General features: G+C 33.6%; 1 protein-coding gene across 1 annotated transcript; it reads left to right on the top strand.

The window, feature by feature from the left end:
- Positions 1-10,867: 10,867 nt before the first annotated feature.
- LOC139875335 (uncharacterized) lies at positions 10,868-11,923 on the top strand. Its single transcript, XM_071862675.1, has 2 exons — positions 10,868-11,060; positions 11,112-11,923. The coding sequence occupies exons 1-2, from the start codon at positions 10,868-10,870 to the stop codon at positions 11,921-11,923; spliced, it is 1,005 nt and encodes a 334-aa protein (XP_071718776.1).
- The last annotated feature ends 2,082 nt before the right edge of the window (positions 11,924-14,005 follow it).

Genomic DNA, 14,005 nt, shown 5'->3' with positions numbered 1-14,005 from the left:
ACCTTAAAAATCGCATAGAATAACAAAACTGGTAAGATCGAAGTAAGAATGCAACTCTAATTTCTCTCTGTGGTTAAACTTTTTAAGGAAGCTCAAAATCAAATGATGAAAACAATATACGGAGTAATCTCAGTGAAAATAGGTATTTCTATTTTAGAAGATCCAGATCTAGGATTGAAGAGGAAGTGAATGAGGGATTATTTTGAATTTTTGATAGGGAGAAGTGAATGACTGAAGCGTGCTATACATTTTTCAAGATATGCAGCTTTAATTTAAAAATATTACTGAGAGCACCAGCAGTGGGAGCCCGTTCCAGCCCCGTCACCTGGCACGTCGCCCGTCGCCCCACTCCCGGCTCCCGTCGGTTGAGCTCGTCCCCCTTCGGTCAGTCACCACCGCGACGTATTCAACGGTTTTTTTTCCCTCACTTTATCTATGTATACATCCTCACCAAACCCCTTCAAACATATACACACACTACTTCCTCACCAAACTCACCAAACTAAAAAAAAAAAAAAAAAAAAAAATGAATTCTTGCACTATCAAGTTAAATGTTTACCACGGTGGAGAGCTCAGCGACGATTGAAAGTCGTATTCCAACTCGCAATTAACTCCGTTCGAGTCTCTCGACGTTAACGGGTGGGACACAGGGCGTTTGTTCAACTACATACGAGAGCATGTCGACTTCGAGGCCTCGGATTTTATGTACATCGTGCCAGAAACTCAAACCTTTGAGTTTCTCACGACTGAAGAAGAATGGGAAGAACTCGTTGGGAAAGCAAAACTCAACGACGAGTCTGTCGACTTGTATTGTATCCACATATGGTCCCGTGAATTCATCCGTCGCCCACGTCCTCACTACCCGCACGACGAGAGTAATGAGGGATACAATAGTCCTAAAACCCCGTGAAAGGCTCGATCGGACGGGTTAACTTTTAGGATTTGTAATGTTTTATTTTTTTTTTTAATCCGAATTTGATTAATTAATTTATTAAGATGTTTTTTTTAATTTAAAAATTGGGGATAAGTGATGCCATCAAAGTGTAGTGAGAGAGTGACATGTGTCTTATAATTTTTTTAAGGTATGATTTTTATTACAAAGTGACGTACTTAATGGCATTTTCATAGAATTTAATTTAATAGATTCCTACTCTTTCTCTACCCATTTTCTAAAATTCCGACCCTAAATAATTAGGGTTTTCGATATGTCAGAAGTTCGTTTCGTTCGTTTACTTTGATTGCGAGATACGTTTGAGCAAATTATGTTCGTTTTCATTCCTGCCTCTTCCTGCAAGTAAGGATTCTGTTTTTTCCTGTCTTTCTATTTTGTACTCCGTATGATTTTGTGTCGATAGTGTAGGTTCACTTGTTATTTTTTTAATTTTTCCCCCCGTTTTATGTGTTGCTGAGTAAGGTTCGTAGATAGATATTTAGGATTCTAAAACTAAAATTGGAAAGAAACGCATGGTATACTCTGTATCTTATAAAATTACGAAGATAAAGATCTCAACTAAATATGTTTTTGACTAGCTAAAATCAAATCCTAAATCAAACATGAACTATAACAGGTAATAGTTTGCTGTATGCAGTTAACTTATTGTCGTTAACTTATTGTCTTATGAGCTTTGGTTGGTTGTTTGTTGTTTCTGCTGGTAAGAAAAACTTTCTCTGTACATGGTTTTTAAAATAAAATTGTGTTGCTTTCGTTTACGTTTTTGTTGTTACCATTGTGACTTAATGTCAACTACCTGGTGACGTTGACATTGGTTAGACTTCTATTTCTTGGTTATTACTTTTAAGTATTACCGTTAGTGTTAGTATCCTGTTTTCTTTTGTTGCTGTTGTATTTGTTTGTGTAGTTTGTTGTAGGTGTACTTGGATTTCAAATTTTTTTATACAATTAGACTAAAAAGATGGAACTCTAATAGCAGCTAGGTTTATAAGAAATCTATGACATCTTTTTTTTCTTTCTTTCAAGTTTAGTTGTTTTTTAGTAGGTGCGTATTTTAAATACTATTTGTTGGTTGATTGGCTGTTGTTCCCTTTTATAAATCAGCTCTCGACAACCTACTGTTTATGTTTGTATATATATAGTACTATGTAAGAGGATATTATAAAAAATGGACAACCTATTTTTTATGTTTATATTACTTTATATTTATTTATCGCAAAGGTTTAGAAAATGGAAATTACAATCGCATGAATATCATATAACTGGGGTAAGTAAGATAGGTTAGCGTAACTGCATTTTCGCGTTGTCTATTTGGTTCATGTTTATACAGCCTACCGATATCACTCCTACTAGCATATTTTCTTTAATAATGTTCACATTATGCTGTCTGTTTGATTTTGACATATTGTTACGTGTTTTTGTTGAACTTATTCTTTGTTGCATATTTTGTAAAAGGTATTAACTAAGTTTACATTAACCATTAATGGATCATCGTTTTCTTGTTCAGTTGTGTATAGAGTTATGGTATATTTGCTTACATGCTAAATGTACTGATTTGTGTTTATTTGGCTGAATTGCAGGAGTATATACTGTACTTGGACAAACAAAAGGAACTAACAAGAAAAATGATATGGATATGTCATCTCTATATACTTCACCATATTTACTCTACGATATAGATTTGATCACTTATAATACTTTAGGTTATGAACTTGAATCATTGAATAGTAATAGTCCCATAAAGAAGATTGAAAGGTGGCGTGATTTTGGATGATGCACATATAATCAAGAATTATAAGTCAAAAGAAAGTGAGGCTATTAATAAATTGAATGCTAAAAGGAGATGGGTTGATACAGGAACACCAATACAAAGTGGTTCCATGGACTTATTTTCTATAATGGTGTTTTTAAGATGGAAATTGATGAGAATACACTTTTTTTTAAGGCTTCAAACAAAATACTTTTTTTTAAAAAAAATTGCTTTTTTACACCATTCGGTAGACGGGATTTCTGTCTACCACCTTTATCTGTCGTCTACTACCATTTTTACAAAGTAGTAGACAGTAACAACAAGGTAGTAGACAGTGAGAACAAAGCAGTAGACAGCCAATTACATGGTAGCTGACCGTATACTGCCTTGTTGTTACTGTCTACTACCTTGTTGTAGGTGTCGACTGATATGTATAATTGGTGTCGACACCTACAACAAGGTAGTAGACAATAACAACAAGGCAGTAGACGGTCAGCTACCTTGTAATTGGCTGTCTACTGCTTTGTTCTCACTGTCTACTACCTTGTTGTTACTGTCTACTATTTTGTAAAAATGGTAGTAGACGACAGATAAAGGTGGTAGACAGAAATTCCGTCTACTGAATGGTGTAAAAAGAAAATTTTTTTTAAAAAAGTGTATTTTGTTTGAAGCCTTAAAAAAAATGTATTTTGAACAATTTCCCTTTTAAGATTTGATCCATTTTTGACCATAAGCTATTTGGAGAGCTTGGTATAACGCCTAAATATTCAAAGAGATGCAAAGGGACTCTCAAGGCTCCAGGTAAAATTTGACCAAATCTTTGTCCATCACTTAACTTTTAAATGGTGAAATTTTTGATTGTTCAAGTACGAGTCAAAACGGGTATATGCTCGATTGGGCCGGCCCACAAATATGCTATTAGATTAATTGTTAAATGTTGAAAATTTTGATTGTTTAGGTACGGGTCATAACGAGTATATGCTTGATTGGCCCAGCCTAATAATATTTTCATTACATTAACTGTTAAATGGTGAAAATTTTGATTGTTCGGGTACGGGTGAAAGCGGGTATATGCTTGATTGGCCCGACCCACAAATATTTTTCATTTGCATCTATCATATATTGTTGATGCATTGAAAAGGATGTGGGTTACTGAATTGATCATTGTTTTATTTTATTTTATTATTTATTAACTAAGAGGGAAGTAACCATTCGGGGGGAAGCGGCGGAAGCAAAAACTTTTTTTTTTTTTTCGTTTTTTGAAAAAATTTTGTTCACGAACATTATAGATGAGATGAAAATATGAACATTTAGTAGAGACACTTTGTGATAAATGTTTTTATTTTGGCAGAAAAACGCTCGAAGAAGTAATATATAACAATTATCGTGTTTTTCGAGCGTATTTTTAGGTTTTAGCTATTGGGGTTTAGATATTAGGGTTTATAGGGTTTAGATATTAGGGTTTAGAAATTTAGGGTTTAGATATAGGGTTTAGATTTAGGATTTAGATTGAGTTTTTAACACGAACGGTTTAGAGTTTAGGGTTTAGGGTTTGGTGTTTTGGGTTTATTCCATAAACCCAAAACACCAAACCCTAAACCCTAAACTCTAAATCGGGCTAAATTTTACTTCACAAAACATGAAAAAAAACGTTCATATTATTCACGAACAATATTATCTTGAATGTTATTTTTGTCGATCGTTTTCCCGCATAAATAATAACATTCATCACGAAGTGTCTCTTCTAAATGTTCATATTTTCATGTGATCTTGATGCCGGAAAAAAAAATTTAAAAAAAAAACGAAATTTTTTTTTTGGCTTCCCCCCGATTGGTTACTTCCCCATTGATCATGCCCCTATATATATATATATATATATATATATATATATATATATATATATATATATAGGGGCAGGATCAATGGGGAAGTAACCAATCGGGGGGGGGGGGGGGGTCGGGAGCAAAAAAAAAAAATTCGTTTCTTTTGGATTTTTTTTTCCGGCATCAAGATCACACGAAAATATGAACATTTAGAAGAGACACTTCGTGATGAATGTCATTATTTAGGCGGGAAAACGATCGACAAAAATAACATTCAAGATAATATTGTTCGTGAAGAATATGAACGTCTTTTTTTCATGTTTTGTGAAGTAAAATTTAGCCCGATTTAGAGTTTAGGGTTTAGGGTTTGGTGTTTTGGGTTTATTCCATAAACCCAAAACACCAAACCCTAAACCCTATACTCTAAACCGTTCGTGTTAAAAACTCAATCTAAATCCTAAATCTAAACCCTAAATCTAAACTCTAAACCCTAAATTTCTAAACCCTAATATCTAAACCCTATAAAACCTAATATCTAAACCCCAATAGCTAAAACCTCAACATATGCTCGAAAAACACGATAATTGTTATATATTACTTCTTCGAGCGTTTTCCCGCCAAAATAAAAACATTTATCACAAAGTGTCTACTAAATGTTCATATTTTCATCTCATCTATAATGTTCGTGAACAAAGTTTTTTCAAAAAATGAAAAAAAAAAAGTTTTTGCTTCCCCCCGCTTCCTATATATATATATATATATATATATATATATATATATATATATATATATATATGGGCAGGATCAATGGAAAATTAACCAATCGGAGGGAAGCAAAAGTTTTTTTTGTTTTCGTTTTTTTTGGAATTTTTTTTCCGGCATCAAGATCACACGGAAATATGAACATTTAGAAAAGACGCTTCGTGATGAATGTTATTATTTAGGCGGGAAAACGATCGACAAAAATAACATTCAAGATAATATTGTTCGTGAAGAATGTGAACGTTTTTTTTCATGTTTTGTGAAGTAAAAATTTAGTCCGATTTAGAGTTTAGGGTTTGGTGTTCTGGGTTTATTCCATAAACCCAAAAAACCAAACCCTAAACTCTAAACCGTTCGTGTTAAACCCTAAATCTAAACCCTAAACCCTAAATTTCTAAACCCTAATATCTAAACCCTATAAACCCTAATATCTAAAACCTCAACATACGCTCGAAAAACACGATAATTGTTATATATTACTTCTTCGAGCATTTTCCCGCCAAAATAAAAATATTTATCACAAAGTGTCTTTATTAAATGTTCATATTTGCATCCAATCTATAATGTTCGTGAACAAAGTTTTTTCAGAAAACGAAAAAAAAAAAAAAAATAATTTGCTTCCCCTCGCTTGGTTACTTCCCCCTTGATCCTACCACTATATATATATATATATATATATATATATATATATATATATATATATGTATATATATAATAACTATATATATGTATATAATATATATTTGTGCTTGACTTGTTAAGGATAAATGGTAACACAACCTGTTTTTTTATATTAAAATATGCTGTTCTCTAACTTTGTAGGCGTTATTGGCAACAATTTCATTGAGACGCAGACGCACAAGAGAAAAGGCTCTTATTGGTCTTCCTTGTCTTTCTGAAAGAACTACGAGTATATGTATCGTAGACCTTTCCGTAGACCAACGTAAGGTGTACGATGACATGGGATCTAAAGCCAAGACTCGATGTTTTCAGAGTAACTTCAAATTCTTTGATCACATTTTCTCTTTTTTTTTACCTCGTTCAAACGCAAAGTTTTAAATCCCACATTTTTTAACGGTTCTTCAAGTAAAATTAACAACTTGCCATACCGTGAGAATACAATGGATTTAATCGAAGAATTTTCTTTTCTGGATGCCTTTAAAAGTTGTACAAGAGCTGCAAATTGAAGAAAGAACACTGGTAGGTAGAATTATCAACCTCTAGGTTGAGCTCTGGTTGTGGTGCAATAAGATCGGATTTTGAAAGAGGATGTCTACATAACGGGCATAAAGCTGTACCTTCGGAATTAAAGCTTCGATTGATGCAATTTCGACATAAAATGTAAGCACAACACATAATGGTAATGTTCTTCGAATATGGAGAATAGCAAATGGGACAATTGATTATATCTTCATCTTCAGTACTGGAACTCGATATGAGTAGTGAAATTAGTTTTTTCAACAATTCTGCGCGGTGAGATGCGTCTGCAAGGTGAAATTGTAAAAATTTAATTATTAATATATTATTTATTATTACCATCTTCATTATTCGAGTTAAAGGGTGTTGCTATCTATAAAGTGAGAAGCGGTTAATAGTAATAATATCTTAAAAATTGTAGGATGAAGCAGTAAATGCTCATCTAAAGGCACTAGTTCCACATGCGTACAAATTTGACGAAGGTGTAAAATGATGCATAAACATAAGAGTAACGATGCGTCCGCTTTCTGCTAGAAATATATCGAGAAACATCTAACGATGACATGGAGTCTGACATGGAATCTAAAGCCAAACTCTAAGCGGTTCTGATGTTTCTAGATATATTTCTAGCGGAAAGCTACACATTATTACTCTGATGTTTTAAGTATCATTTTACATTTTCGCCATGTTTGTACTCATGTGGAACTATTGGCTTCAGATGAGAGCATTACCCACTTCATCTACAATTTTCAAGGAATTATTATAATTAACTGCTTCTCACTTTATAGATAGTAACACCCTTTAATTCGAGTACTGAAGATGAAAATAATAATTAATGCATTAATAATTGAACTTTTACAACTTCAATTTGCAGACGTATCTAACGGTCCAGAATTGTTGAAAAAGCTAGTTTTAGTACTCTCGAAGAGTTCGAGTACTGAAGATGAAGATATAATCCATTGTCCCATTTGCTATTCTCCAGATTCGAAGAACATTATCATTACGTGTTGTGCTCACGTTTTTTTTGTCAAAATTGCATCAACCGAACCTTTAATTCCGAAACTACAGCTTCATACCCGTTGTATAGGCACTCTCTTTCAAAATCCGATCTTTTTCCACCACATCAGACCTCAACCTCGAGATTGATAATTCGAGCTATCAGTGTTCTTCAAAAATTGCCAGCTCTTGTACAACTTTTAAAGGCCTCCAGAAAAGGAAATTCTTCGATTAAATCTGTTGTGTTTTCACGGTATGGCAAGTTGCTGATTTTACTTGAAGAATCGTTAAAAGATGCGGGATCTAAAATTTTGCGTTTGGACGGGGTAATGAAAGGAAAAAATACTATCAAAGAATTTGAAGTTTCGGGCCTGGATGGACCCACAGTTCCTGCTGGCGAGTGTTAAGTTTTATTAGTTACAAAAAGCATAAACTGACTGCGGCTTCAAGAGTGGTACATCATGGAACCATGGTGGAACCCGAAAACTGAAGAACACGCGATGAATCTTATTCATTGGTTCGGGGAAAAGGAAAAATTGTGAAAATAATTGCTAACGATAGCAATGATGAGAGGTTTTTGTTGTTACTTAAAAACAAGAAGTTAGTCAAGGAAGCGTTCGACAAGGATAAAAGAGACTTCGATGTAGCTGATCTCCGTTTGTTGCTTTCACTGTGAATAAAAAAATGCAAATTTTAAATCGATGTTAGGTTTTTGTGTTCAGGATTCACAACTTCAAGTTTGTTAATCTGTCTTTCTTATTAATGTTTTCGTGACCAACATGTTATTTTACTCGGGCCCTAGGTAATGTATATCAGTAGCTTTTATTTTTTTCATGGTTATACACTCCGTATTAAGTTGGAAAAATGAAGATCAGTCCTAATGTTGTTAATAAACTCAACATTTTCTTTTGGTGTTTGTTTAGTCCTTATGGATAAAATAGCCAGCCGTAACAATTTTTGGATAAAACATTTAACATATTTCTTTTGATGGAATATCTCAATAGCTGAGCACGTGATTTCCTTGTGTTCCGCTTAGAAGTGGATTCGAACCACTCACACAAGGATTTTTACTCCTTTACTCTAACCAGCTGAGCAACCTAAACCAATACAGATTCGAGTTTGAAAAACAAGTTTTCATAACTACGGTTTAAGGTCGGGACCTATATTTGGCTCATAACTAGGCCGTTACCATCCTTATTATATTCATACCCCTCTAAAGTTTCACACGACATTGACACATCCCCGTCAAACCAACGATCTTTCGAAAACATAAAATTCACGTCTCTTTCCTTATCTTGATACTCCCCTTAACAAAACAACTAAAATATATTTTCTTCTCAATCTTCTCCGTGATTAAAAACAAATATATAAATTTTAAGAAGGGTGTTTAATCATAAAATCCAAATCTCATATTACCCCTTATTTAACTTAGAAAATAATATATATACCTAACTAAATAATATAATATCAAATGTTCCAAAACTAGATATTAAAACCTCTCATATCTGTGCATTTCATTAAAAATTTTAATTAAACCCTACACCCTTAACTTAATACCCTAAACTCTCAATCCTAAACCGTAAACTCTAAAACCTAAACTATAAACTTTAAACCTTAACCTTAAAATCTAAACCTTACATCACAAACCCGAACCCTTAAATTCTAAACACTAAATCTTAACCAAAAACCTTAATCGTAAACATTAAACCTTAAACCCAAAACCTTCAATTCTAATTATTAATAAAATTTTAATTAGTAACTATTAAGATTAATTTAGATTTTATATAACATTAGAATTCAGTAATGGATATATATGATGCGTTTAAATGATTAAAGTGGGTATATGTAATATTATTTATTTTTAGTGAGAAAATATGTGATTAAAGAGGTTAATAGGGTATTTATGATAAAATTCTATTAATAATTTATATTTGACTAATTGAATGACCTGTAAAATTACGGGTTTGATTCAAGATTCATTCTAAGTATTCTATAATTCAAATACAATAAGTATAAACCATCTCTTAATGGGAGATTGTATTATTCTTTATATACGAATACTTTGTTGATATAGAATGCATACTTATACTTGAAAATAAATCATCTTTAGAGGAAAACAAATTAGTGTTAGTAGGCAAATAGCAAATGGTCAAACTAATATACAGAATGTGATTCATCATTCATATATATTTGCCTTGTGGGAATAGGTTGTGTCGGCTTCAACACACAACAGAGAAACTAACTAATAATACACACATGAATCAATTACAGAAAACTAAAGAAATTAAAAACAACTGGTGTGTTGTTGTTTTTTTTTATTTTTTATTTTTATGCGAATATATATATATATATATATATATATATATATATATATATATATATATATATATATATATATATATATATATATATATATATATATATATATATATATATATATATATATATAGAGGATCAAGAGAGAAGTAACCAATCGGGGGGAAACGGGGGGAAGCAAATTTTTTTTTTCTTTTTTTGAAAAAACTTTGTTCACGAACATTATAGATTGGATGAAAATATGAACATTTAATAAAGACACTTTGTGATAAATGTTTTTATTTTGGCGGGAAAACGCTCAAAGAAGTAATATATAACAATATCGTGTTTTTCGAGCGTATGTTGAGGTTTTAGATATTATGGTTTAGATATTAGGGTTTATAGGGTTTAGATATTAGGGTTTAGAAATTTAGGGTTTAGGGTTTAGATTTAGGGTTTAGATTTAGGATTTAGATTGAGTTTTTAATACGAACGGTTTAAAGTTTAGGGGTTTGGGTTTAGGGTTTGGTGTTTTGGGTTTATGGAATAAACCCAAAACACCAAACCCTAAACCCTAAACCCTAAACTCTAAATCGGGCTAAATTTTACTTCAAAAAACATGAAAAGAAAAACGTTAACATTCTTCACGAACAATATTATTTTGAATGTTATTTTTGTCGATCGTTTTTCCGCCAAAATAATAACATTCATCACGAAGTGTCTTTTTTAAATGTTCATATTTTCATCCAATCTATAATGTTCCTGAACAAAGTTTTTTCAAAAAACGAAAAAAAAATTTTTTTGCTTCCCCCGCTTCCCCCCGATTGGTTAATTCCCCATTGATCCTGCCCCTATTGGAATGTGGGAACTTTGACCGGCAAACGGTATGAACTTATTGAGACTTTACGTAAACGTAAAGTAGACATATTGTGTGTCCAAGAGACTAGATGGAAGGGTCGAGGGGCGGCTAAGATCAAGGACTACAAGTTGTGGTTTTCGGGATCGAGAGTAGCTAGAAATGGGGTAGGAATCATTATAGGCCCACCTTATAACGAGAATGTGGTTGATGTGAGTAGACGGAGCGATAGGATTATGTCGGCTAGATTAGTAATCCAGGAGGTGACCTACACGGTCATTAACGCTTATGTACCCCATGCGGGCCTTGGAAAAGCTAAAAAGAGACTTTTCTGGGAATTGTTAGACGAGGTTGTGAGGATGTGCCCACCGGACCATCGATTACTTATTGGTGGAGATCTTAATGGTCATATAGGGACAGATGTGGAAGGTTATGCTGGAGTCCATAGGGGCTTTGGGTATGGAGTATGAAATGAGGAAGGGATCTCTATTCTCGAATTTGCTGTTGCTCACGATTTGGTTGTTGCGAATTCGTTTTTCAAGAATACGGATGCTCAGCTAGCTACTTTCCTTAGCGGGGATCATAGCACTCAGATTGACTATTTATTACTCCGCAAAGGCGATCTGAGGACTTGCAGAGACTGTAAGGTCCTGACTGACTGGACATGCTCCTCCCAGCACAAACTGTTGACCATGGATTTGGTTATTCAGAGGCGGGTCACCAAGAGTGTGAGGCCCGTCCAACCTAAGATCATGTGGAAGAAGCTGAACGGTGAGAAGGTGGATACTTTTAAAACTTTGGTTGTAGAAAGAATGGATGCGGAAGTGGAAATGGTGTCTCACGACGATGCGGATCAGATGTGGAATTGTTTGGCATCCACCATTAGAGAGGTAGCCAAGGAAGCCTTAAGTGTGACAGTAGGAACATCGAGAGGTCATAGGTCTGATAGAGAATCATGGTGGCTTAACGACGAGGTTCAAAGCAAAGTCGCGCTTAAGCAACTAAGGTTTAGGGAGCTCATCACGTGTCGGGAAGGGACCCCGGCGGATAGAACCAGGCTTGAAGAGAGATATAAAGAAGCCAAAAGAGAAGCTAAGAAGGCGGTAGCCCTTGCAAAAGAAAAGGCATATGAAGATTTGTATAGGAAACTAGACTCCAAAGATGGAGCAAATGATATCTACAGGATTGCCAAAGCTAGGGAGCGAAGGATCAGGGATCTAGATAACATCAAGTTTATAAAAAACGAAGTTGGTCAAACTTTAGTAAAGGATGACGAAATTAGGAACAGATAGGAAGGGTATTTCTCATCTCTTTTCATTGGGGGAAGACCCGTGCGTCAAGATGATCGGCAAGACCCGGATATAGGCCAATCCCAGAACAATATAGATTGTGCGAGGATCAATCAAGAGGAAGAAAGATCGGCACTACGAAAGATGGGGAGGAATAAAGCTGTGGGTCTGGACCAGATCCCCATTGAGGCGTGGCGGTGCTGATAATGCTAAAAACGAACATATATTTCATAGCATTATTCCTCAAGAAAGACAAGCTTTTAGTTGCAATTGTTCTATTTACAAGAGATATTCGTTTAAATAATAAAAGGTGAAGACAAAAGACAGATTCGACGAATTGAAGACGCAAACGACCAAAAAGCTCAAAAGTACAAAAGACAATCAAAAAGGTTCCAATTATTGATAAGAAACGTCTCGAAATTACAAAAGTACAAGATTCAAAACGCAAAGTACAAGATATTAAATTGTACGTGAGGACGTTCGACAATCCGGAACCGGGACCAGAGTCAACTCTTAACGCTCGACGCAACGGACTAAAAATTACAAGTTAACTATGTATATAAATATAATATAATATATAATTAATTATATTAATTATATATATATTATATATATATATATAAAACCGTCGGCAGAGAAAACTCCAAGGACTGAGCTGTAAATACTATCTCCGCGACTCGCGGAGTTTAAAGGGGTTTTTGCCGCGAGTCGCGGAGCCCCAAAAATCAAGTCTGGCTATAAAGCAAACCGAATTCTGATCAAATTTCATATTCTATTTCTCTATCTCTCTCAATATATACGATATATATATATATAATTTATATTTTAATTTTAATTTTAATTTTAAATCCTAATAATAAGGGTATGTTAGCGAATGTTGTAAGGGTGTAAGTCGAAATTCTGTCCGTGTAACGCTACGCTATTTTTAATCATTGTAAGTTATGTTCAACCTTTTTATATTAATGTCTCGTAGCTAAGTTATTATTATGCTTGTTTAAAACGAAGTAATCATGATGTTGGGCTAATTACTAAAATTGGGTAATTGGGCTTTGTACCATAATTGGGGTTTGGACAAAAGAACGACACTTGTGGAAATTAGACTATGGGCTATTAATGGGCTTTATATTTGTTTAACTAAATGAAAGTTTGTTAATGTTAATATAAAGATTTACAATTGGGCGTCCCTATAAATTACCATATACACTCGATCGGACACGATGGGCGGGGTATTTATATGTACGAATAATCGTTCATTTAACCGGACACGGGAATGGATTAATAGCCACTAGAATAATTAAAACAGGGGTGAAATTACATTCAAGGGTAATTGGTGTAATTGTTAACAAAGTAGTAAAACCTTGGTTTACACGCAGTCGATAACCTGGTGTATTCATTAAACAAAGTATTAAAACCTTGTTACAATTCAAATCCCCAATTAGTTGGAATATTTAACTTCGGGTATAATAATAATTTGATGAGGACACTCGCACTTTATATTTATGACTGATGGACTGTTATGGACAAAAACCAGACGGACATATTGAATAATCCAGGACAAAGGACAATTAACCCATGGGCATAAAACTAAAATCAACACGTCAAACATCATGATTACGGAAGTTTAAATAAGCATAATTCTTTTATTTCATATTTAATTTCCTTTATTTTATATTTAATTGCACTTCTAATTATCGCACTTTTATTTATTGTTATTTAATCGCACTTTTAATTATCGTACTTTTTAATTATCGCAATTTTATTTTCTCGCATTTTTATTATTCGCAATTTCATTATCGTTATTTACTTTACGCTTTAATTTAAGTCTTGTATTTATTTTATATTTTACATTAGGTTTTAACTGCGACTAAAGTCTTAAAAATCGACAAACCGGTCATTAAACGGTAAAAACCCCCCTTTATAATAATAATATTACTTATATATATATTTGTATTTTTATAAAAGTAAACTAATATAGCGTTGAGCTTTGTTTAAAGATTTCCCTGTGGAACGAACCGGACTTACTAAAAACTACACTACTGTACGATTAGGTACACTGCCTATAAGTGTTGTAGCAAGGTTTAAGTA

Source organism: Rutidosis leptorrhynchoides, chromosome 11 (genome assembly GCF_046630445.1).
Source record: "Rutidosis leptorrhynchoides isolate AG116_Rl617_1_P2 chromosome 11, CSIRO_AGI_Rlap_v1, whole genome shotgun sequence".
Lineage (NCBI taxonomy): Eukaryota > Viridiplantae > Streptophyta > Magnoliopsida > Asterales > Asteraceae > Rutidosis > Rutidosis leptorrhynchoides.
The sequence above is the reverse complement of the archived record's forward strand: the minus strand, read 5'-3'. Positions and strand labels throughout refer to the sequence as shown.